The sequence below is a fragment of the Asparagus officinalis genome, chromosome 3 (assembly GCF_001876935.1).
Source record: "Asparagus officinalis chromosome 3, Aspof.V1, whole genome shotgun sequence".
NCBI lineage: Eukaryota > Viridiplantae > Streptophyta > Magnoliopsida > Asparagales > Asparagaceae > Asparagus > Asparagus officinalis.
In genome coordinates, this window is record NC_033796.1 from 18,362,072 (window position 1) to 18,385,137 (window position 23,066).

General features: G+C 37.5%; 3 protein-coding genes and 1 long non-coding RNA gene across 9 annotated transcripts; 3 read left to right on the forward strand and 1 right to left on the reverse strand.

The window, feature by feature from the left end:
* LOC109833233 (putative lipoyltransferase-like protein, chloroplastic) lies at window positions 3,741–9,784 on the forward strand. Of its 2 annotated transcripts, none has more exons than XM_020400831.1 (6): window positions 3,741–3,845; window positions 3,987–4,202; window positions 5,218–5,386; window positions 6,358–6,622; window positions 8,663–8,813; window positions 8,990–9,784. In XM_020400831.1, the coding sequence occupies exons 3-6, from the start codon at window positions 5,232–5,234 to the stop codon at window positions 9,283–9,285; spliced, it is 867 nt and encodes a 288-aa protein (XP_020256420.1). In that variant the 5' UTR covers window positions 3,741–3,845; window positions 3,987–4,202; window positions 5,218–5,231; the 3' UTR covers window positions 9,286–9,784. The 2 variants fall into 2 exon arrangements, with proteins under 2 accessions (XP_020256420.1, XP_020256421.1); XM_020400832.1 differs by having other exon boundaries at window positions 8,663–8,809; window positions 8,990–9,123.
* Window positions 9,387–11,221, forward strand: LOC109833234 (pentatricopeptide repeat-containing protein At2g22070-like). The gene is made up of 2 exons (XM_020400833.1): window positions 9,387–9,474; window positions 10,127–11,221. Exon 2 carries the CDS (start codon window positions 10,237–10,239, stop codon window positions 10,942–10,944), a length of 708 nt encoding a protein of 235 aa, XP_020256422.1. The 5' UTR covers window positions 9,387–9,474; window positions 10,127–10,236; the 3' UTR covers window positions 10,945–11,221.
* On the reverse strand, window positions 11,411–14,389 carry LOC109833232 (BTB/POZ domain-containing protein At5g66560-like). Its single transcript, XM_020400830.1, is given in 4 exon segments — window positions 11,411–12,079; window positions 12,811–13,019; window positions 13,022–14,060; window positions 14,137–14,389. Coding segments are annotated over 4 exon segments (1,878 nt in total). The 5' UTR covers window positions 14,245–14,389; the 3' UTR covers window positions 11,411–11,557.
* Window positions 14,390–19,373, forward strand: LOC109833235. Of its 5 annotated transcripts, XR_002245158.1 has the most exons (4): window positions 14,390–14,506; window positions 14,727–14,863; window positions 15,075–15,204; window positions 15,333–16,751. It is a non-coding gene; the product is annotated as an uncharacterized LOC109833235 (long non-coding RNA). The 5 variants fall into 5 exon arrangements; XR_002245160.1 differs by lacking the exons at window positions 15,075–15,204; window positions 15,333–16,751 and adding an exon at window positions 19,123–19,373; XR_002245161.1 differs by lacking the exons at window positions 15,075–15,204; window positions 15,333–16,751 and adding an exon at window positions 17,762–18,343.

A 23,066-nucleotide genomic window follows, 5' to 3' on the forward strand; every position in this document is an offset into this window, starting at 1 on the left:
AAAGATATCCAAATACAGCTCAAGAAGAGATCATCCAAAGATCAAAAGAACACCAAGGACAGAGTAGACTGCCTTGGCACACGAGGCAGTGTTTACTATCTCACCGTGCGAGACAGTGTTTACTGTCTCGCCGTGCGAGACAGCGTTTACTGTCTCGCCGTGCGAGACAGCGTTTACTCTGTCTCGACCGCCGAGACATCAAACACTGTCTCGGAAGCACTGTTCATCTAGGGGTTATAAATACCCCCCTGAGATCGATTCTTGAAGGGGCGGATCAGAGACCATTGGCTGAGCATTTTTAGAGCAGACAGAGCAGAGTTCCTGAGCTTCTGACAATTCCTTGAGATTCGAGCTTTGACTTGATCTTAAGAAGAGTGATCGTCTTACTTTGATAAGATATTCACTTCAAATTCTTACTTCGATAAACGAAGGAAGAATCATTAAACCCCTCACGATTCAATCAGAATCTGTGATTTGGTGGTCCACGGGCTAACGCACCCCCGGCACAGGCAAAGATCCCACGCAAGCAGCGATCCAAACAACAATCCTGCGTTTGTTTCTAAAAAGTTGTAATTTTTATTTTGTTATGTAAGAGGAGTCTTATAAAAAGGCTATTTCTTTTGAATTTGTTGTAATCGACCGAAGATATAATAAATTCCACAACGAGATCAACTTTTGACGAAAACAGATACGTAGGCAGTCTTTATGATGCAGCCGAGTTAGATTTTGACGGGGGTGAGATTGATTTGGTGAGTTGATACCGAAATTTAGAGAGTATTGGCACTCTCGTTTGGGTTCTCGACTTATTGTGGATTGAGACCGTTGTCGTGAATTATTTTCACTTTGTCCTGGACGTAACAAGTTAGACATTTATTTTGGTTGGTGTCGGCTCAGTTTTGGAAAAACTTTACTGAGGTGGAGAATTGTGAGAAGATAAAACATGTGAGGGTGATTTATTTTGTTCCTTGGACAAGCCCAAGACATGTGGGAGGCTAGCATGAGCCAGCGGATTTTGGAGGTAAACGCGTGAAGGGAAGGACTCTCTTTGCTGGCTTGTGTGTGGGGACCACGAGCGTAAGAGAAGCATGTGAATGCAAAACCACGTGAAGTGATGAGTCCAATGGACAAAAGCCGATTACCCGGTTACCCGATATCATCTGCTATATATATAGTTGATGATTCTCTCCTAGGGCAGCGTGAAGTGAGGGGAGCAGAGAGAAAAGTGGCTGCGTGAAGTTCTGTGCAGAGGCATTGACTTGGACAGTGTGCAAAGGGATGTTATGGATTTTTCTTGGACTTCGTGCAGAGGAGAAAAATCCTATTTGGCGGTTGTTCTTTTTTGTGAGAGATTAGAGAGTTAGTTTGAGGGTTTAGATTGAGTGATTGTAAACCCTAATTGTATTATCTCCTCTCTAATAGTAGATCCCCCTCCTTGCCCTGTGGATGTAGGCAATTTGTCGAACCACGTAAAACTTGTATGGTTTGTGTTTGTGGCCATTGTAATAGTTTATTAGGTTCCCTCGACAAGTCAGTCCTAGAACTGATAAGAGGAAGAGCCGATATCTCACTTTGTTAAGATGTTCGCTTCAGATTCTTGTTTCCTTGGTAAGACGAGAATTCTTATTGAGATCTTCCTCTCTTATTATGCACCAGAAACTATGCCGAAATTTCCGCTGCGCACAACAATTTTCTCATGCTAATTTGGTGAATCTGGATCTGTTATAATCACAGATCTAATATTTGGACGTAGTAATGTGATCATTGGTAGGTAACTTTTGTTATTAAACTTGTAATAGAAACTTATGAGGGGACTGATTTAACAAAAAATTGTAGAAAAATGTGTTGTAAGTCTGCAAATTTTCTAAATTGTGTGGAGAAATAGATGAGCCATGACTGAATTAGGAGTGCCCTTGGCTGGAGTTCAAGTGTTCCTGTGATAAATATATGGAATGAGAATTGTTTGGCTTCTGTCAACTTCTAGTACGTATGTTATCATTTTTTCACCGAACTATTTTTCAAAGTTCTATAGATATATATACAGATACAGATTGAATAGGGTGCTTTCTCTCGATTTGTCTTTAAAAAATTATTGCAATTTTAAGTTATATTTTATTTCAAGATATTGTAATCATACATAATTTTTGTCATATAAGATTCATATCATATGCATATTCGTTTTCCAAATATCCGATAATATTCTTGTCTTAACCAATTTTTTAATATCTGAACCATATCTGTTTTCGTTTATTGTAAATATAGGTATTGACTTTTTTTTATCGATGAATATGTGTATCCGTATCCATTTAAAAAAAAGCAAATATAGATATAACAAGTGTCATGTCTGAACCATATCGTAACCAAATGCGACCTAGTCACAATCCATGCTCAAAAGTCTAAATTTTCTTTTAAGAAGTCAGTCTACGAATTAATGATGAGGAAAAAAAAAAAAAACAGGTGGCTAATGCAAATATCCTTCTCTACGAGTTAATGAAGAGGTGAATAAACCAGTTTGCTTATGCAAATATCCTTTCCCACCTATGTACAAGCTGTTGGATATTTTGTTGGAGAAAATGCAATTTTGCCTTAATGAATGCTAATAAATTTTGTAATTAAAAATATACTTTAATTAGAAATTAAAATGAGCATAATGGCTATACATTATGACGAATGTTACGGAATTAATTACGGGTTTTGTAACGTCTTTTCCAACCCTATATATATATCCGTATGTTGAGCTCAAAATTATAAGAAAAATATACAACAAGTTTCTCTTGTTTTTCCTTCTCTCCCCTACATATTACTTTCATCTATATCTTCGTTTTATTTTATGGGCAACTTTCTTCATCTGAGTTGAAGCTCTGCATTCTCGCTCGAGTGCAGAGGCCAGTCGTTTCTGGGGGCTTTTACCGTTAGGGGGGATGGAACCATCTGCGTCAGGGCGATAGACGGGTTCTCAATCTTCTAGGGTAGTGATTACACGACTGCTCCCGTCAGGCCTGATTTTTCTTTACTCTTTCTTATTTTAATTCGGATTTAATTTACAAGGCTATAACATTTGTTTTGATAAATTTCCAACACAAGCAAATTCTATAACTATGGATAATGGCATACAAGAGATAAACGTCGGTTTACCCTCTTCTGAAATCTTAAATTATAAGTGTAATCATAGTTTTTCATATCGAATTGGAATTAATAGCTAAAAAGTGTGGTGAGTTTCACCTTCGTTATTATTTTTTTCGCAACCTAAATTCACTTCAGAAGAGGCTCGATGACCGTATCTGAAACTTTGGTAGCATATAAAATCTAAAAAAAAAACCTAATTTTTACCTGATCTAGATGTATATTTTTAATAATCTACACTTGACACTCTGATAAATATTTACATAGGTTAATTCATTTAGCTAAAATGAATCATTCATTTCTTTCAAATCACAGATTATGTATCCTTATCTAATCATAATCATGTTTGGAAGTTAAAAAAAAAATTTATTTACGAGTAATAATATATTTCTTTAAATTTTAATTGATACTAGACAACACCATTTGGAGTTTTCACTAGAAAGTCCCACCGCACCGGAGACTAATCCGAGTTTACAATTGATCAATTCGTTGCTAAGGCCCATTAACCCGAATAAAGCCCGATTCAATCCAACTTCCAGCGGGTCGGGTCGGGTCGGGTCACTAAGCACTGACCGGTTTGACTCACCCCTCCTATCTTAGGGGTCTCCGCAGGAAATGGTGGCGACTTTTGTCGCACGGAGAAGACTAAAAGAGCAGGATTTCAAAACCCCAAAACCTCACGCTCATTAACTCCGGCGATTCCCAGATCCTCTCTCAAAATCCAGGTACAGATAAATCTGCATATATAATCTTTAGCCTTTATCTTCTCTCACAAAAAAAAAAAAAAACAATCTTTGTACCGTGATAGCTGTTGATAGTTGACATTGGTTCTATCTCCCTGATTCGTTGTCCCCATCCAAATCAAGGTCCAAATCACAATCCCAAGTCCAACCGAGCACCTATTTCTCTCTCTCAGCCGACGACTCTCTTTCCCGCTGACGCCGTCCTCCCTCCCCGCAACGACGCCATCCTCCTTCCCCGCGACGACTCTCTCTTCCCTCGCCGAGGATTTGCGATCCTCTCTCTCCGACGCCCTCCCCCAGCGACGACGCCGTCCTCCCTCCCCGCGACGACGCCCACCGGTAAAGTTCCAGCCTCGATTTCCCTTTTTGTATTTAGAAACAAAAATTGTTAATCGAATAGTTACCGAACAGATATCGAATAGTTGATGAATAACTTGATATCAAAACATGAAATATTGTTAATCGAATAGTTACCGAACAGATATCGAATAGTTGATGAATAACTTGATATCAAAACATGAAATATTGTTAATCGAATGTTCGCGAATAGTTACTCGAATAGTTGATGAATAACTTGATATCAAAACATGAAATATTGTTAATCGAATGTTCGCGAATAGTTACTGAACACGATCACAACTAAAACAAGCGAATCGCCGAATTCGAATTCTGAATATTACTCAAGCCGAATTCGAATTCTGAATATTATTCAAGTCGAATTCGAACACGAATACGAATAGTGCCATTTGAGCCGAATTCGAATAAGGCACTATTCGTTCAAATTCGATTCGTTTCCACCCCTAATACAAGATATTGTTCATTTCTTTAAAAATAGATAGCAAATAATATATTGCAATCTTTAAACTTTGTTTCTATCTCTTTGTTGGAAAATAGAGAAGTCAATATACATATTTTGCCTACATGTGTTCAACTCAGATAGTCTATGTCAGGTGAAGTGCTTCACAGCCATGTTTGAACCTTATTTGTATCTGTTGCTCTAATTTTATCTCTATCCACATATTTTTCTAATCGAAGTGAAAAATGTACCCGTTTTTAGTAAGCAGATACTGATATGGTAAATTCCATATCCAGTCTGTTTGCACACCTAGTTCTGCTACGATGAAGATCATCACTAGGCGAATCGATACAGTTACTTTACTACTTGTTGCGGTTGCTTGTATAGATTCTATAAAAAAAACTAGAGAATTTACCAAATTAATGAATAAATGAAGCATAACGCCATACTTCTACTAAAAAAAACCATCCAATGGTATTGTTTTTGTACATATCTTATTCTATGCTGATTAATTTGCTTTTCTCGTTGTGAGCTGGGACTTTGAATTGTGTGGTGCAGTTTGATGAAACAAAATGATCCTGGCAATTCCCGCGCTCTTCTGCTCATTTTCTTCATGTGAGAAGTCATGGCTTCAACCATTATCTTGTGCTGATTCCCCGAAGAGAAATCAAATTTGTTTCAAGGAGATTGGAGGAGCTACCAAATCAAGGCATCACGTGACCAGGAGGTTAGTTAATTACTTAATTTATAATTTTGATTCTGTCTAAAATATAAATACTATGTTTTTGATTTAATTCCGCAAAACTTTTTAGTTTCTGCCTTGTCAATTTTAAAATAGTTTTCTATATCCTGGGATTAATATTTGAAGCTTCCCTGCTCTAACTCAAAGTTATGTTTCAAACTATTTCGGCCTACAAGCAGCATCAAAGAACCCAACTACTTAGCCACGTGAATTGTTAATCTTCAATGTGGTCATTTTTTCTTTCACTTACATTCTGGGGATTGATCTTTGAAGATTCCTCGCTCTAATTCAAAGCTGTGTTTCAAACTATTTCGGCGGCCTACAGGCAGCATTAAAGAACCCAACTACTTAGCCATGTGAAATGTTAGTTTTCAATGTGGTCATTTGTTCTTTCACTTACATTCCTGGGATGGATATTTGAAGCTTCCCCACTCTAATTCAAATCTGTTTCATTTCGGCCTACCGGCAGTATCTAAGAACCCAACTACTAGCCATGTGAAATGTTAGTCTTCAATGTGGTCATTTGTTCTTTCACTTACATTACCCACATTTGATAAAGATATTCAATAGCCTTAACAAGTACTTTGATCATTGATGATTGACATTTAGAAGGACGCTGAAAACATAGATTGACATTTAGAAGGAAGATTTTATTTTATTTTGAAAAGCTTATTTTGCCACTCAATGTTGTTTTAAGGATTGAAAAGTAAGGTGATTAACCTACTCTCAAAGTAGTTCAGTAGAAAGTTATGATTCTTTTGTTCTCACTCTATAGTAAAGTGCTGTACTATTAAACGCAATGATTTTCATGAAGAAACATTCATAAATCTGCCATTGGTCACAGAGCTGTATTCTTAATGCAGGACTGATGTCGTTCCTTAAATATTCTACTTTCAAAACCTGTTAACCGTTGATTTGTATTGAAATCACACCTAAGTGGCTACTTTGTTCATCAGGTGTGAATGCTTGGACCTCCACAATGAACTTGTTCCTTACAAACAAGCTTGGTCGTGGCAGAAGTCAATGGTAGACAGGAGGCATAATATGGTCGATAGAGATGAAGATCACTCCGACTCGCTAATTGCTCTTCAACATCCTTCTGTATATACATTAGGCACTGGTGGTCAGGAGAAGTATTTAAACTTTGATGTTCAAAATGCTCCTTATGATATATACAGAACTGAACGTGGTGGGGAAGTTACATACCATGGGCCTGGACAGGTACTCATATCATAACAACATATAAGTATTTTGTTTGCCTCTCATTCTTGTAATGATTTAGATTATTTTTTGCTCCAAACTGAATGCATCTTTTGCCTATATTTTCTGATAATATTTTGATTGTTGAAAGCTCGGACAATGTAGGGCACTTTTCCAAACATACAGTCTAAAAGTCCAAAAGCCATTTTTCCATATTTTAGATTTTTCACATAATTAATACAAACACTTTCTAGGCACCATTAGCTGAATTGGGACACCACAATCCTCACATCTGCTTATTTGGCCTTCGATCAAATTACTCCATAGTAAACTTCTAGCTATACAACTTCCGTCCTGTCTATATCATCTAATGCAAATGAGTCCTTTTTTTAAATACATGTAGTATTTTTCAGTTACAACTTACAACATCGAGAAACTCTATTATAACATTAATTTACTGCAGAGGAAGCTGAATGGCCAGGGCCTATTGTCTGTATTTAGTAAAACAGCCAGTAGACTGATTTATCCTATCAAAATTCTAAAAATCAAGTATTTGTTATTCATGAATTCATGACATTCAAAAAAGTTAAAGAAGAAATGAAATTTTTTGTGTGCTTAGGTGGTGCATTCCTACTTTTGATGATTTAACGATCAGCAGGTTTATGTGGTGTTGTGTTCAAATCTGTCCTTACCTGACTAACGGCCCTTCTACCTTGAACCTGAACCTTTCATCCCTTTGCAAAATTTGTTTGCATTCCTGATGTTCTTTAAAGTTTGACATTCTTACATATATTGCAAATTTGCGAATAGATTTTGGTGCAGGCTGACGTCTTAAAAGTGTCTTCCTGAACTTCTCTCATATTTTCATTGTCTATAATGTACCAAAGACACTTATCTATCTTTCCATTTAAGTTGAAACAAGCATGCGCCGTCTGTGTTCTCTATTTTTCTTGTCCATAATCACTCACGAGTTTGACATTAATTAATCTTGCAGACGTGCAATACTTCAATGACCTTTGTATCTATAGTATCTATGATTTTCGTTTCTGGAGAGTTGGTTGACCACAAATGAAATATTATAATATTTGCTGCAATAATTATCAAGCAGTTTTCTTAACCAGAGTAATAGATTGTTGTTCTTGCCCCTTGGTTTGGATAGGAATTAGATTTATTTGATTTAGAAATGAGGATCCTGAAGCGCAATTTAGTTTTTCTGCCCATCCATTGGAGTGCACAATATGGTCAAGTGGCAAGAGTTGTTTTCCTCACTTTCTGCGAGCGCATAAAGCTCTATCTTTGTGACATTGTTAATGATGCTGTTGGACTTTCAGCAGCAGTTCTCAAGAGTTCACAGCCTCTTATCATGCAAAGCATTGAATGAAAAGGGTATCTACCTTTTGCATTAACAAACTAATGGCAGGTTCTACTTTATTTGACACCTGAATCCATACTTAAACCAGACGGGACTCAAATATTTGAACAAGTTTGCTATTGTAAAAATTGGTTTCATCTGCAAAAGCTGGTTGAGGGAGTAGCTGAATTTAAGGTTCATAAGCTACCTTCATCACTGCTCGCCTACCTTGCTATATGAAGTGTGCGAGGGGACTTATTTTATTATATCATATGAGACGAATATCTAAAGAAACGTAAGAAAGATATTCTAAGATGTTCCTTATTATATGTATGATATAATATGTAAAGAAGTACCAGTGGTGCACTGTCAAGCATCTCGAATAGTGAAATCATATGTAATCAAGTAGTCTATCTTCCACGTTTTTAGGGTTTTAATTATTTCAGTTTCTGCCCTTAATAAAAGAGGATAAAATCATTAATAGAAGCTAGAACAGGGACACGTTAGTTCCTTCTTCATCAAGTTGTATGATTAAACGAACATATATTGGGTGCAAAGAAGAAAGAAATATGATCAAAGATAAATGGAAAAATGATTCGGGAAGCTTTTTAGGGTCTAGGTACTGGAATGAGATATTTTGGAATGAGATATTTTCTTGAGCTCTTATTATTTTCTTCTAATTTGTCCAAGTATGTGTCCAATCCTTGCAGCTTGTTTTGTATCCTATCATAAATCTTCGCTTCCACAAAATGGATCTCCATTGGTACCTGAGATCACTTGAAGAAGTGGTAATTAGAGTTCTTCGATCAACATTTTCCATAAATGCATCGAGGGTTGAGGGTTTGACTGGAGTGTGGGTAGGTGTGTTCTTCTTCTCTATGTTGTCCCAATGATTTTTACTGACAAAGCTTTTTAGATTTAATACATTGTCATTTTGAAGAAAAACATATGCCGGCGTTAAGAGTTCTAATTTTTGCCTTATAATTCACATATTGAGCTTCGTAGTGACAACCTTTTTTCCACTTTGGATTCTGTAGGAAAACAAAAGGTTGCTGCAATTGGGATTCGAGTTTCTCGATGGATAACTTATCATGGGTTAGCGTTGAATGTAACTACAGATTTGACTCCCTTTAATCACATTGTTCCTTGTGGAATACAAGATCGTGGGGTGGGAAGTGTCAGAGAGCTTTTGGGAGGATCATCCTATGGGACGAAATACGGAGATTGCGAACTAATGGATCTCACTTGTGAATCCTTGTTGAAGGAATTCTCTGAAATTTTCCAGCTTTCTCTTGAACAAAGTTTGGTCTTTGATTCGGAAGTTCCAGGGTAGGGTATGCTTGCAGAGGAATGAATCTGCTTGGATTATGAACAACCCTTATATTGTCATTGACTCATTGGATGCCATCAAACTGGGCAACAAATTCATTGCTTGTAAATAGGTATAAATGACCAAATTAGCATGGAAAACAATCAGTACCAGGCTAATATGAGCAGCATAGTTACCTGATCGAAGTTTCAGGTACGTAGAGTTTCGATGTAACATCAATTTGTTCTTCTGAGTTCTTCATCAACATAAATAAATCCTTCATTATGTATAATGTAATTTTTTGTGAACATCACCTGAAAGTAAAGTGAGGGAAGTCATGTAATTTTGTAGTTGAATTCTCGCAGGCATTTGACGTTTCCAATAATATTCCTCCCATTTGAGCCATGTAATTTTGAAAAACAGTCTCTGAGAATAACTGACCTTACAATTAGTGGAGTGATAAGCAAGCAGGATCTCTTGAATATTTAAAAGTTCTATGGTAAAAGATGGTGTTTTTAATTTATTTTCTTCTGGGACAAACTTTGTATAACGATGGTAGGTAGATGTTTAATTCTATCCTAAATAAGCTAGTCGACCAGACGTTACTTCTGTTCTTTTTAGTTTATAGTTAATTCTAAGTGTTTTCGCCCTTCTGAATCTGTGGTTACGATTTGTTCACAGTGCAATACTCGTTTTGGTTTGCTATCCTGTGATTTTGAACAATTTGAAGGATATTTTTGTAATTAAAGACCCTTGTGTATTTTGCTTCCTCGTGAACTCTTGAAGTTGGAGATATCATCTTTTTATCACAGTCTCTGTCTAGACTTTGCTCCGAACATGCTCTCCTGTTCTATAATGTTTTCAGGTGCTTCTAACATCTTCCTCCTACCACCCAACTCCAAGAGCTGCCGCGTTCACCAATCCCATTGGCATTATTCACCAAGCAACGCTCGGATTCGTCGATTCTCCTGCAATATGATCAGCAACTTTCCGTCGAAAAACTTCCAGCGAGAAGTTTCTGATTCAATCGTTGAAACCCTATGCAATGCAGGAAAATTAGATGCTGCTCTTCAAATTGCATCCCAAATGGAGAGACAGGGAGCTCCCCTCAAACTCGAGTCCCTCTCTTTACTTCTTCAAGGTTGCGCAGAATCGCGATCTTTATCCTTATTCAGAAGAGCCCACCACCATTTAAAAAGACACCCATCATCAAGAAGCACCTCCGTCATCAATAAACTGGCTGCAGTATATTGCAAGCTTGGCAGTGCTGAGAACGCTCGCCGTCTGCTTGATGAAATGCCCATTCGAACAAAAGAAAGGTCAAATAACAACAATTCAGACCCCAAGAGGAGAGAAGCTTATGAGAAAGTTAGGGAATTGCACAAGGAACTACGAGAAGCAGGATATGTGCCTGATACAAGATTTGTATTGCATGATATAGATGAGGAGGCAAAGGAGAAGGCGCTTATGTATCATAGCGAGAGACTGGCAATAGCTTACGGGCTTATCAGCACGGCACCAGGGACTACGTTGAGGATCATGAAGAACCTCAGGATATGTGGAGACTGTCATAATGCCGTGAAGTTTATGTCGAAGGTTGTGGAGAGGGAGATTATTGTGAGAGATAATAAGAGGTTTCATCATTTCAAGGATGGTTTGTGCTCTTGCGGGGATTTCTGGTGAGGGATAGGTGAGATGGGAGTAGTTGGAGTTGTGTTTCTTTGAATATAAACAAATTTAATATTTTAGTTACTTTGAGGGTAGTTCACGTCTCAAAGATGACCTTGGAGTTCAAGTGATTTCTAGATTCGTGAGCTGAAAAGATCGATAATATATGAACATATTTGACAATAGTTCAGGAGGCTGTAAACAAGTGATTGAAATAATGTTATGCAAATAAAGCTCGTAGATATTTTGAACTGCACTTACATATGAATGAATGTACACCTATTACTATTTATCACTTTGTGCATGAACAAATCAGTAGGAGTCTTCAATTCTGTTTTTAATATTGCGAATTATTTTCTTTGATCACTTTAAAATAACTTTCAACAATTTTTTTTGGGTAGAATAAGAATGATTCTACTAATTTATTGACTTTTATGCTATCTGCTCTTGACTTCTATCTTACAGTTATGGACCCATGAGATGCTTAATCGCTTCTTTAGAATTCCAAACCAAGTAGCTAACTATTCAAAAAAGAAGATTTTCCACTCTTGAAATCCCAATTTGTGAAAATATGAAAAGGGCGTGTAAACAAACAGTACATGTACCCTGAAACCATCCCAAATTGAACCTAAGGACTCTGCTGATGCTCAGTTTGTGACTTCCTCGGCTCCATCACAGTCCTCTCCTGCGAATCACAAACTTTAGTCCCAAACTTACACCCAAATCTCCTCCCAGCTGAAGCCCGATCTGACCCATTCCTCGCCCGGTTTGTTCTCCGGCCCACTTTGTCTATCGCTTTCCTCATATTCGAACACTCCCTCTCCAGCTCCTGCACTCTATTCTGCATGCTATCCATATCAAGTCTCAGCACCTGGTTCTCCCTGATAGCAGTCCGCCATGTGTCGTTCTCTCGATGGGCCAAGGATCCTGATTGCTGGTCTGGTTGTTCGCCAATCGCGTTGGCGGCGATGAGGGTCCCAGCAATTGCGTGGCGGAGCTGGAGCTGCTCGAAGAAGAGGACTTGGACTACGGCTCTGAGAGGCAAGCGTTCGTTTTGGGCCGCGTGGGTGCAGGCTTCTAGTGTGAGCTTCCGGCAGTCCATAACGCTGCATACTTTGTCCCGCTCCTCTTCGGATATCCGTGGGTGTGCCTTTCAGAACATACAAAAAAAAATGTAATAAATCGTTGTTAGTTTGATGCTAACTTCTATCAGATTGCCAGAATGAATGTCCGGTTGGTAAAATAGTTTAAAGAAAGAGAATTTTTCATGCGCATATGCAGATAGCAAATGCGTCCATACTCGAGCTTTTGTTTTTTTTTTGCAAGGTCCATACTTCGCCCTTTGAGTATCCCACAATCGGTTGCTATGTCATGTATATCCCCAGTATGAAAAGACAATTTCTACGATCAGCTTATCGTGACGGAAGTTAGAATTTTACATAAAACTTTCAGTGAGAATAATACATATATATTTACAGTTTTTTTTAAGTCTATGCAGAGGATCATTATTTAAGGACATAGGGCATTATGGTGGATTTTTCGGTTTTGTTCTTTTCTTGGTTTATGCTTAATAAGCTCACTATTATTAGTGTTACAAATGTATTAGAAATACTTTCTTTGCTTCAATGTGCTTCAAAAATTATGCAATAAGCTCACTAGTCACTACTATTAATATTACGATTACAAATATATAAAATGTCAAAATAAATATATAAAATGTCAAAATGATATGCAATTGTTTACTAATATAGTCACTGTGGTCGTCCTTTATTGAACATGCTTTATAAAATGCTGAGATAAACCCACTCCAATAATGATACAATTAGAATAGAGCTACTAAGAATGTCCAAGAAAACTAATAAAATTCCCAATTAATTTTACCTTGAGATAGAGATCGACGGCCCGATACAGCCCATCATCATAAACCCGCGCGCGTTCAGGCAGCGCCAGCGCCAGATCGCAGAACCTCTCCGGCCTCAGATTCGCGTCCGACGCAATCTCCGCCAAATAACCATCAACCAACCTCCCAACTCTCACCATTGGACTGTTCTCACCACCCGGTGACCTCACCGCCTCCTCTTCGGCCACCGCACCGCCACAATCGCCGACGAATTCTCCTCCACCTTCTCCAAATAATACCCCAAAATCCTCTCCACGCTGTCCACGTCATACAACGTCTCCACGAGGTACGAATAACTCGGCATCAGCAAATCGTCAAGAGTCGCGTGCTCCAATTGCGACGCTATTTTTCGCTCCAGCAATGTTCTAGAAGCTTCCGACGCTCTCAGGATGTTGATTGTTCTAAGTAAACGGAACAGGAACCTTGTGGTGTTTGCACCGGCGGCGCTTTTCTCCAGTGGCAGGTTCGTAATTACGGTCTCGAGAAGCTCTCTTTGTTCGATTTCTGACGTTGATGGAGTTGGAGCAGGATTCCGGTTTGACCTTGAGAGACCTGGAATCGATCGCTTCGCGTAGGAGATGAGAGATCCTTCGATAATGTCGGAGCTCAGATCTTTATCTTTCATGGCGGATATCACGCGCTTGTAGATCGGGAGGCTGAGAGCCGTCAGATCCTCGAACCACGGGTCGGATCCGCCTTTGATGTTGTTTTTCCGACGGACCGAGAAGCCGAGATCCCGCGCGCCGGCGTCGGCGATCGGCCAACCGAAGAGAGAGCTGGCCGCGGAGTCGGAGGCGTTCGCCCTCGCGGCGATCGAATCGATGCATCGCTGGACGATGCCGAGGTCCTCGGCGAGAGGAGAGAGAGTGTTGCAGGACTTTAGGGCTTTGACGGATCCTTTGAGGCTTCTGAACACGGATTGGGCGAGGAAACGCTCGGTTCGGTTGATTAGGTTATCCTCCGAGAATTCTTCGGTCATTTCTAGGTATTCTGCAGCGCAGCGGAGGGCGGCGACGTTGGCGGCGGTGAGATCGATCTTGACGCCGTAACAAAATTTGGCGGCGGTCTCGAAAGTTCCGGAACCGCCGGGGAAATTTGGGAGCGAGATGTGAGGGAGCTCCTCCTCTTCGATCTCTTCGTCTTCCTCTTCTTCATCGGTCCGTGTTCTAGGGTTTTGTTCTCGCTCTGTGATTAGATGATGGAGCTTGCTGCTCTTGGACATTAGAGGGAACTGGATAATGAAGCAAAAGGTGGAAATTTAGAAGCCGTTGTTGATATAAACAGAGATTTAGGGTTCGAATTGTTACCTTGTGAAGATGAAATATCATGTCATCGACTTCGATCACGACATCGCTGGGCAATCCAGTAGCACAGAACCAAGCTTGCCCTTTGGAACCCATCTTCTCTTCTGCCATTTTTTTCAAACTTTCACTCTAAATCCTTCAAAAATCTCATAAATTCTGAGTAATATTGGTTGCTGGTTCGTCTACTGCAGCTCCCGAGCCAAGAAAGGAGAGGCGTTTTCTTAAGAAGGGGATTCCAAACGGGCAAGAGGGACAAAGAGCATTTGAACGACGCACCTAAAAAGGAGCTAATTTTAGTGTTTGTTTAAAGTCTGCTGCAGGTTTTACTTATAATAATCGCCCGAGGATCTCTCTGAAGCTTGAAAGCAAGCAGGTAATTAATAAAGTGTGTTTTTAATCATCCCTAGCTTTTAATGCTCCAACCTAACTCTGCGTTTGTTGATGGCATTTCCTTATTGTAATTTGTCTTGGAGTGCAAAACATACGATACTTTGAGCTGTTCCTCTGTGTCTTGCTTCCTTTCTCGTTGCTCCACCTCTTGCGTTGTTTTATTCTCTCTTTCCTTTTGAGCTCACATCATGAGACCTTTGCAGGCTGTTCAAAAAGCGTAGTAAATATTCTATCCACCCATTTCGTGGGCAGCACATGAAGCCGAGAAAAGAAAGAAAATGTCCAGAGCCCAATAGATACAGAAAATGTCCAGAGCCCAATAGATACCAAAGGTCTAGAGGTATGCAATGTTTTTTTCCCTTTTATTTTTATTTTTTATTTTGTTGTTGTTGTTGTTGGTGGTATTGTTGCATTATTGATGTTTGCAAACTTTAACTTATTTTCATTAAATACATGGTCAAAAACCAAGATATATGAGCCAGAGAAGCTCCCTTGAGGGGCCACTGTGTCACTTTCATTTCCCTTTGCGTTCTGGCATTGTTTGTTTGTAGCAATCGAAGTGGTTGCTCATGACTCACTAGCTTGCATAGGCACACAATAGCCATTCATCAATGGGGCCAAAGGAACATTACAGAGCTTGAATCATTTGACTATTCAGGGTGCTGCATCTCTTGGTTCCAGGTGATCCTGTGTCATTTTTTCGACTTCCATACATCATTGAGCCCAATGGAGTGTCTATAATCTCGTTATGTTAGTGACATTATGCTGCTATTTAATTATAATCAAGATCTCGTTTTTTATTGTAACAGTGAGTAGCAGGTGCTCTGCATTATAACTGTTCCTGGTGGACTTCATCAAGATTATTGCAGTGACCAGTGAGGATAATTCTTTACACGAACCCAACAAAGGGCCACTGTCAATAGTGCTAGCTGATATAACAGGCTATAATTTGACCTTGTTTCAACTAGGCATCAGAAATCCTTGTAAGGGTATAACTAAAAGATGATATAGTTTAGGACACAAACATAAAACTATTTTTGAAAGTTACTATATGCTATGAAAATGAAACCGAGCTTTATTTGAATGGAAGACAGAGTGAAAGGCGAGCCTTCCCGCCAAAACAAGGGCCTATGAGAGCGACTATTTAGCAACTTACCCTTCATAAAGCTCTGTCATGCACCTGTAGAGCCCATTCTTGGCATGCACTGTCCAGTTTCATTATGTTAACGTCATTATACTGCTAGTTAGCTATGGTCTCTGTCACGTTCTGAATTTAATTAAAATAGCAGCCATTTTGCAAGGTCCTGGTGGGTTAGACAAGGAATAGTGAGTGCAATATTTTTGTAGAATATCATGTCTTCACATGGTTAAGTCTGTCCGACGTGAACTCCTTATGATTGTCTGAGCTGCGTGGAATGTCATAAGAAGGTACACGGTCATGACTCCTCTACCATATCATGAATTTTTAGCCCTAGTTTTTGCTATATTTTGCTTAGCGGTAGTTGACACCATTATGGAACTCTCCCTCCACGAGAAACTATCTTGAAACAATTAAAAGTTGGTTGCTACACATTTCCATTGGTTGTGAATAATATTCATAAATTATTGCATACAGTGACATGTAATTATTGCTTCTCATTTCTGGAGTACATGACCTTTGATATACATAGGCAGACATTAGTATGTTTGCCATTATTGTTCTTGTGATCTTGAATAAGCCTTCTTTATCCATCCAACCTGGCAGAACCATTACAAGATAAACTGACATAATTATTACTCAGACATTTACGTCTAGATTACTTCTAGTAGACGGTTTTGATTGGAGTAAATTCTTCAGCAGCTAAATACTTGTATTCTACATGATTGTGCACACTTTCAGAGTAATTATCACTTCCAGTAGCCTGCAGGCTAAAGTTTTGGTACGTTCTTGTTGGCAAAATAATGATGTCGGATTGGTATATTGTATCAACAAACTTGCTCGTCAAACTAAAGCAAAATATAGCATCTCACAATTATCCTCTTTTTCACCAACTCTATCTTCCACATTCAGAGCATTAATTTCTGAACCAAAATTTTTGTTGTCTGGGGTCCTCAGATCCGATCCTTTCCCTCAGAAGAAAAAAAGAAATTCTGAACCAAAATTGCCAACAACCCAAAGGGTGAAAGTAGATAGGAGTAGAATATATTATTCACATATTAAAAGGTTTCACACAGGTACACCATAAATATGAGAGGTAAAAATTAGGGATGGAAACGAACCGAATCGAATCAAATACCATGGTGTTCAGATTTGCATCCGGTTAGTTTTTATGAATTCGAAATTCGATACAAATTCGTGTTGAATAGGCGAAAGCAGTGCTTCAAAATTCAATTAATTAATTAGATGAAATTTGTTAAATGTTCGTGAATATCTCACTAGCATACTTGGTAAGGCACAAGATCATTGAGAATGAACTCTTGAGTTCAAACCTTATGTTTGAAGTATTTTCTTATTTATTTTTTTGTAATGCTTTGCTTAATTATTATTATGATATTTCACTATAAGAATTATTACATTGTATGTTTATAAATTATTGATATAATACTTATAAATAGCAAGAAATATTATGCACACATAAAAGATAATATAATGTAATAATATAGAAGTAGAAAAATATAAATGAATATTTAATGATCAAATGAATCGAATATACCTCTGGTCAAGTTCTTTTCATTTATGAACCAAATACTAAAAAATATTTATTTACCATTAAATGAATTGCCGAATTGAATATGACCAAATATCTGGACGAATAATAACCAAACTGTTTATTAATTGTTTGGTTCATTTCCACCCCTAGGTAAAATTAGCCAACTCTCAAGTTTGTAGAGACTAGAACATTTGCTAATAGGTGATCTCTAAGATAACACCAATTATGCTAAGATTTGTTTCATTAATAGTAGAAAAAATAAAGAAAAGACACATAAATGCTAGTATTTCTGGTACAACGGCTCCATCCTTGATTCAACATTTTGTAGCTTCTGTTTAATTGTTGGAAGTATGGAATAATCAGTCATATTTAACCAACAAGATGGTGATTTATCTACAAACAGGATATCAAATACAAAATAGCAACTTATCCCAGGATAACGTTAGTTTCCTAAATGTAGGTTAGATAACAAAAACAAGCTATCACCACAAAAAGGGATCCCAATACAAAGAAAGATGAGCCTCTCTCTTCACCTCTGCTTGATGCAGGTACCAAATGTATTGCTGGAGGCCATGGCTACTCCAGGCCACGCCCGTCATGTGCAGTGCTTACCTTTCTCTATCTTTTTGTAGACTGAAGCAACATGCAAACCACAGCCACCCCATGAAAACTTCCCACATTGCTTGCAATCAATCTCAAAGCACATGTTATCTTTCCTGTTATGGACTGTAGGAGATGTTCACCATTTCTCGCACTTGTTTTATTCCAGATAATTCCTTATGGGCTGGTTAGCTTCTTATAACATCTTTGCTCCATTGATTTCTCAGCTATTCTGTCCCATTCCCTTGTTTGTATATGTTATTGCCTCGTTGTAGCATTCCGAACCTTTTGTCATGAGGTGGCCTGTGGAAGAGATTCTTAATGGTTTAAGAAGATAGTCAACGTTTGAGAATTGACTAAAACACATCAGTTTTTTATTTCTATTTTTAATTTTAATTCTTTTTGCTAGCATGCGCTTGATAATCCCAGGAATTGGTCTTTGGAATCACCCATGGCTTTGTAAGCCTCATCCTCAATGCACGCTTTGCTTTTTAGTGGCTTTATGATGACGTCAACTTTCCGGGTCCAAATTTGCCTGCCTTTGTTCTTTTCTGTATCATAATTTCCCTTTTACACTGCTCTTGTTTCTTTCCTTCCTTGCTTTCCGTCTAGAGTCAGGGAGACTTTTGCTGACATTTAAAGAGTCAATACTACCCCTTTCTGCAAGGTCGAAAGAACTAGGTTTAATGGAGTAGCAAGAGCTTTTTGCCGCTTATTTTTAATAAATAACTTCTTGATAGTTACACATAAATTGGCAAAGGACCAAGGGCCTACAACATGCATGCTGTGTGACAAAGCGTGTAAGTGCCTTGAACATCTGCTTTCTTCACTGTTTCTTTTGTAGAGCGGTGTGTGAGCCGATTTCATGAGTATTAAGGCTTTGCCCTACAGTGATAGGATTCGCCGTAAACAAGAAGAAATATACTTGATTATCTGTCAGCACTATCTAAAGTGGCTGTGTAGGCCCTTACTCCTTAGAAATAATCTAAAGTTATACATTAAGAAAAACATCACTCTCCTTTGCTATACTTTTTCTGGGAATTATACCACATGAGGATAGTTGAGACTACACAATCTGGAATTCTCCAAGGAAAATGCTACTGGAAAACCTATGATGTCTGGTTTAACAAAAGCTCAATGACTACTGACCTGAGCATATTTAGTGTACATATTACTTGATCAATTAAATTATAATGTTTTAACAGCCATATATGTTTATATGAACCATTCATGTTTGGCTTTAATTGCGTTTGTATACATGTTTGTGTACAAAGCAAAATGCGTACGTGTTTGTGTCTGTTTGTTTCAGAAGGCAAAAGAGCAAGGAAATAAAGACTCATGACACATGAAGTGTTCGTAACATCTGTAATTGGGCTCTGGCATCTGGCTGAGAGGAACTGGCCTTGAATTGCTTTCACTGGTTCACTAGCCCACATTTCCAATACTTTTTAAAGGTCTTGGATCCCAATAATTCCATTGCCAGTCATTTCTGCTTTCAATTTTGATCATTTGAGTAGAATATCCTCATGATTTATGAAAATTAAAAGCATACTGCTAACAAGAAGAAGCTGATTGAATCTGGAAAAAGATTTAGTTTTTTCGATTGATGTCAGCATCCTCAGTACATCAGTAAAGATAAACGCCAAGGGAGAAGAAGTTTTCTCTTTTCTTTATTTTTACCCTTAGCTAATAAAAATTCAGGATCTACAAACCTCATTTCTAATTAGCAATATTCTAAATTAGTATAAACTTTATTTTACAATCTATTTTGTTAACATTCTATACAAATTAACGCATAGGATTTACTTACGTGTGGATGTTGTATATGTGAAAAGACAAATGTTTACGGTATTAGTTTTGATCTATTACTTTGGTACCGAGTATATTGATAAAACAGAACACAAGTTCACTATTGATAACACAGTTATTTTCCACGAGGACCCTTTATACCCCTCTTGAAAATGCACAAAGCAGTAGCAAGATGGTCTCTCAAGGTTAAAATTGTAGTTCTATCAGTCATCCGCATACTCGCTGCAGTAGAAAAACATGGGCAGCTGTTATCTGTGCGGAGATCAGGCATCCCGCCTGAAACAGTATCCAGTCTTGAATGGTGGGGTCTTATATAATTTAATTTCATATCTTGCTGGGGAGTCAAATCGCAGCGTCCGTGAATAGGGAATTGAGAGGTGGAAATAATGGTCCATGAATGGAGATCATGGGAAAGGAATTGAGAGGTGGAACCTATGGTCCATGTCATGTTAAATGATGAGAAAAAAAATGGCTGGCAAGTAGGTGCTACATAAATATGCAGTGATAGATCCCTGTGTTTCACTAGCTACCAATACTTTCCTTTGATATCTTATTAAATGCTGTTAACTAGTCTACAGGAACTCTTGTTGGCTCTTTCTTAGGCTCTATTCTACGTGGTCAAAGAAAAATACATCTACTTCGTTATCAACATCAGATTTTGTGAACCTAATGACCATTCACATTACCCCTTTTCATCTAACGCTAACGCCTCGTTTGGTACGCGGGATTGGAGTCAAGTGAGAATGAAAAGAAGGTAGGAATGGAATAGATGTGGGAATAGAATGTGCATTCTCATTCTCATGTTTGGACGTGTTTAGAAAATAAAACGGGAATGACAGTCTTATTCTCATTCCCATATTTGGTATCATTTGTTTACAAGTGAGAATAAAATTTAGTTTTCTAATATTGCCCTTACAAAAACACAGAATTTTAAAAACATAAAAATATTTTAAAAATGACTAAATAATTCATTATTTTAGAAAAATAAGTTTTATAGAAATGATTTTTTTTTCTTATAGAAATAATTTTTCAGTTGATAGTTATATTTTGGTACACCGTCTCACAGCAATTTTGGACTTTTGGCTTACTAATTAAAAAATAATTTTCATAGAAACTATTTTTGACTATAAATAATTATAATTCCACACTTCTAACTTCTAATGTTACATGTCTACTACGTGTACGAGCGGCTAATGCTAATAGCATCACTATGTGCAAACGTATACAATAGACTGAATTTCATATGCATGCTACATGATTTATGACTGAATTCCATGCGCATGCATGAAGAGGAAGAAAATACTAAATTTTGAAGGATTAGAAAAAGATGTTAACTTTTAGTCTGTATATAAAATTTCTATGAAATTTCAAATGCACCGTTAACTTTCAAACAATTGATTAGGAGTAGAAAACATGTTAACCTAGAAAGTTTAAAGGAATAGAAAACATGTTAATCTCTAATCAAAATATAAAGTTCCAATCTCATCAATTAAACATAGTATTTCTTGTTGTGAGTGCTTTGAAAAAATTACTGAAAAGATTAGACACATGCTTTAATGGAACTTCAAATCATACATCCAAAGATCAAATATTTACTAACTTAATTGCTAATAGATTACGCAACTGAGTCACCAAAAGATAAAAAATTGATGTAAAGATTAGCCACGGATACATATTTTAAAAAGAAATAATAGTTACCTAACCGAGTCACATCGAGGTGAAGATGAGACTTTTTTCTACTGCAGACGCGATGGAACTAAAGCAAAGTCGAACAAAGAATAGTATTTTAATATTTTACATCTATTTATATATTTGTAAGAGCAGCTAATGATATTATTTCTATAGAAACAATTTTTCATAAGAGAATTTATATATATTCGTATCTTTTAAGGAGGGTATAATCGGAAATTGTTTATTTATTTTTTATTCTCACTTAAGTGAGAATATCAATTCATTGTCAAATGGTTGGGAATAACAATTCCCACATAAAATGAGAATTGATAAGAAATGAGAATAGCAATTCTAGCGTCTAAAATTACATCGTGTTTGGTACGGATGAATAAAGAGTTGGAATTACATTACATTCTCACTCATTCCTCCGTACCAAACGAGGCGTAAATAGAAAGCTATAGAAAGGGAGGGTTTCACCCATGTGAAAAGACTTCTTTGCCACCTTATGCTGCATGTGTGTATCCTGAGCTTTTGTGTGGTTTCTTATATACGCCCGTATCTGTGCTGTTTGTCTATATATATTGTGATTTCAGACTTGCAAATCCCGGTTTTCTGTTTGCTGGGGCTTGCTCTTGCCGTTGTTCTTCTCTCCTCTTCTCCTAGCTTATTTTCTGGATTTCCTTCACTTGTACTCTGCAATTACATTCATTGTTTCTGGTCCTATTTCCTCGCCACGTGCAATTCTTCTGCTTGGTGGGTCGTTTGGTTCGTGAAAAACTGTAATCGTAACTGCAGTCACGATTTTCCGAGAACCAAACAGCCCTATAACTATAATGTCTTTTCTTTGTGAGCTAGCGTTTCCTCTTACGTTGTTTTATTGTATGTTGGGAAAAATTGCAAAATAGACCGTTTTTGTTAATTATTTAGCAAAATAGACCATTTTGTTAAATAATTAGCAAAATAGACATCTTTTTGGCTAACAGGCCAAAATGTGGTCTATTTTACAAAACAGCTCGGAAAACATACGGGACTAGTAGTCCCGTATGTTTTACTCACGGATTAGTGAAATTTTCTACGCAGAAAACATACGGGACTACTAGTCCCGTATGTTTTCTGAGTCACTAATCCGTGATTAGTTGGCTCTAAACATACGGAACTAGTAGTCCCGTATGTTTTCTGAGCCTTGTTTTTCAAAATCGACCTCTTTTTTTCAAAAGAGTTCTATTTTGCTAATTATTTTTCAAAGTGGTCTATTTCGCTATATATTTCATAAAAATGGTCTATTTTGCAAATTTTCAAATGGTCTATTTTGCAAATTTTTCCTTGTATGTTCTGTTGTTTGTCGACTTGTATAGCTGTTCATCCATCGTCACATGTTTCCGGTACTTAGAGTTTTGCTGTAATGTCAATCCATGCCTTTGACTTGCTCATCAACATGCTTCATACTTAATCTGTAGGACACAATTTTTTACGATGGTATATGACATACTAGTGTATGTGACCAAGTCATAATTTTTTAAACACTCGATCGAGGGTCCCATAATAGTGCTCTCATTTGAGTCATGTAATTTATTTATTTTAATAGATGGTATCTGAGAAATTTTTTTTAACAAGTAGAGAAGTGATAAAGGAAGTAAGTTATCTTGCAATATCCATAAATAATAATAATAATAATAAATGATGATTTTTATTTTTGTTCTTGGAAAGTACTGAGATGTTTGATTGTTACGTTAACCAGCGAGTCCCGGGTAGTTGCCAGAGTTGATCACAAGA

Coding starts and splice junctions, on each gene's coding strand:
- LOC109833233 (XM_020400831.1), top strand. CDS start 5,232: ATGATCCTGGCAATTCCCGCGCTCTTCTGCTCATTTTCTTCATGTGAG. Junction 6,623..8,662: donor CATACCATGGGCCTGGACAG/GTACTCATATCA, acceptor CAATCCTTGCAG/CTTGTTTTGTATCCTATCAT. Junction 8,814..8,989: donor TTTGACTGGAGTGTGGGTAG/GTGTGTTCTTCT, acceptor TGGATTCTGTAG/GAAAACAAAAGGTTGCTGCA.
- LOC109833234 (XM_020400833.1), top strand. CDS start 10,237: ATGATCAGCAACTTTCCGTCGAAAAACTTCCAGCGAGAAGTTTCTGAT.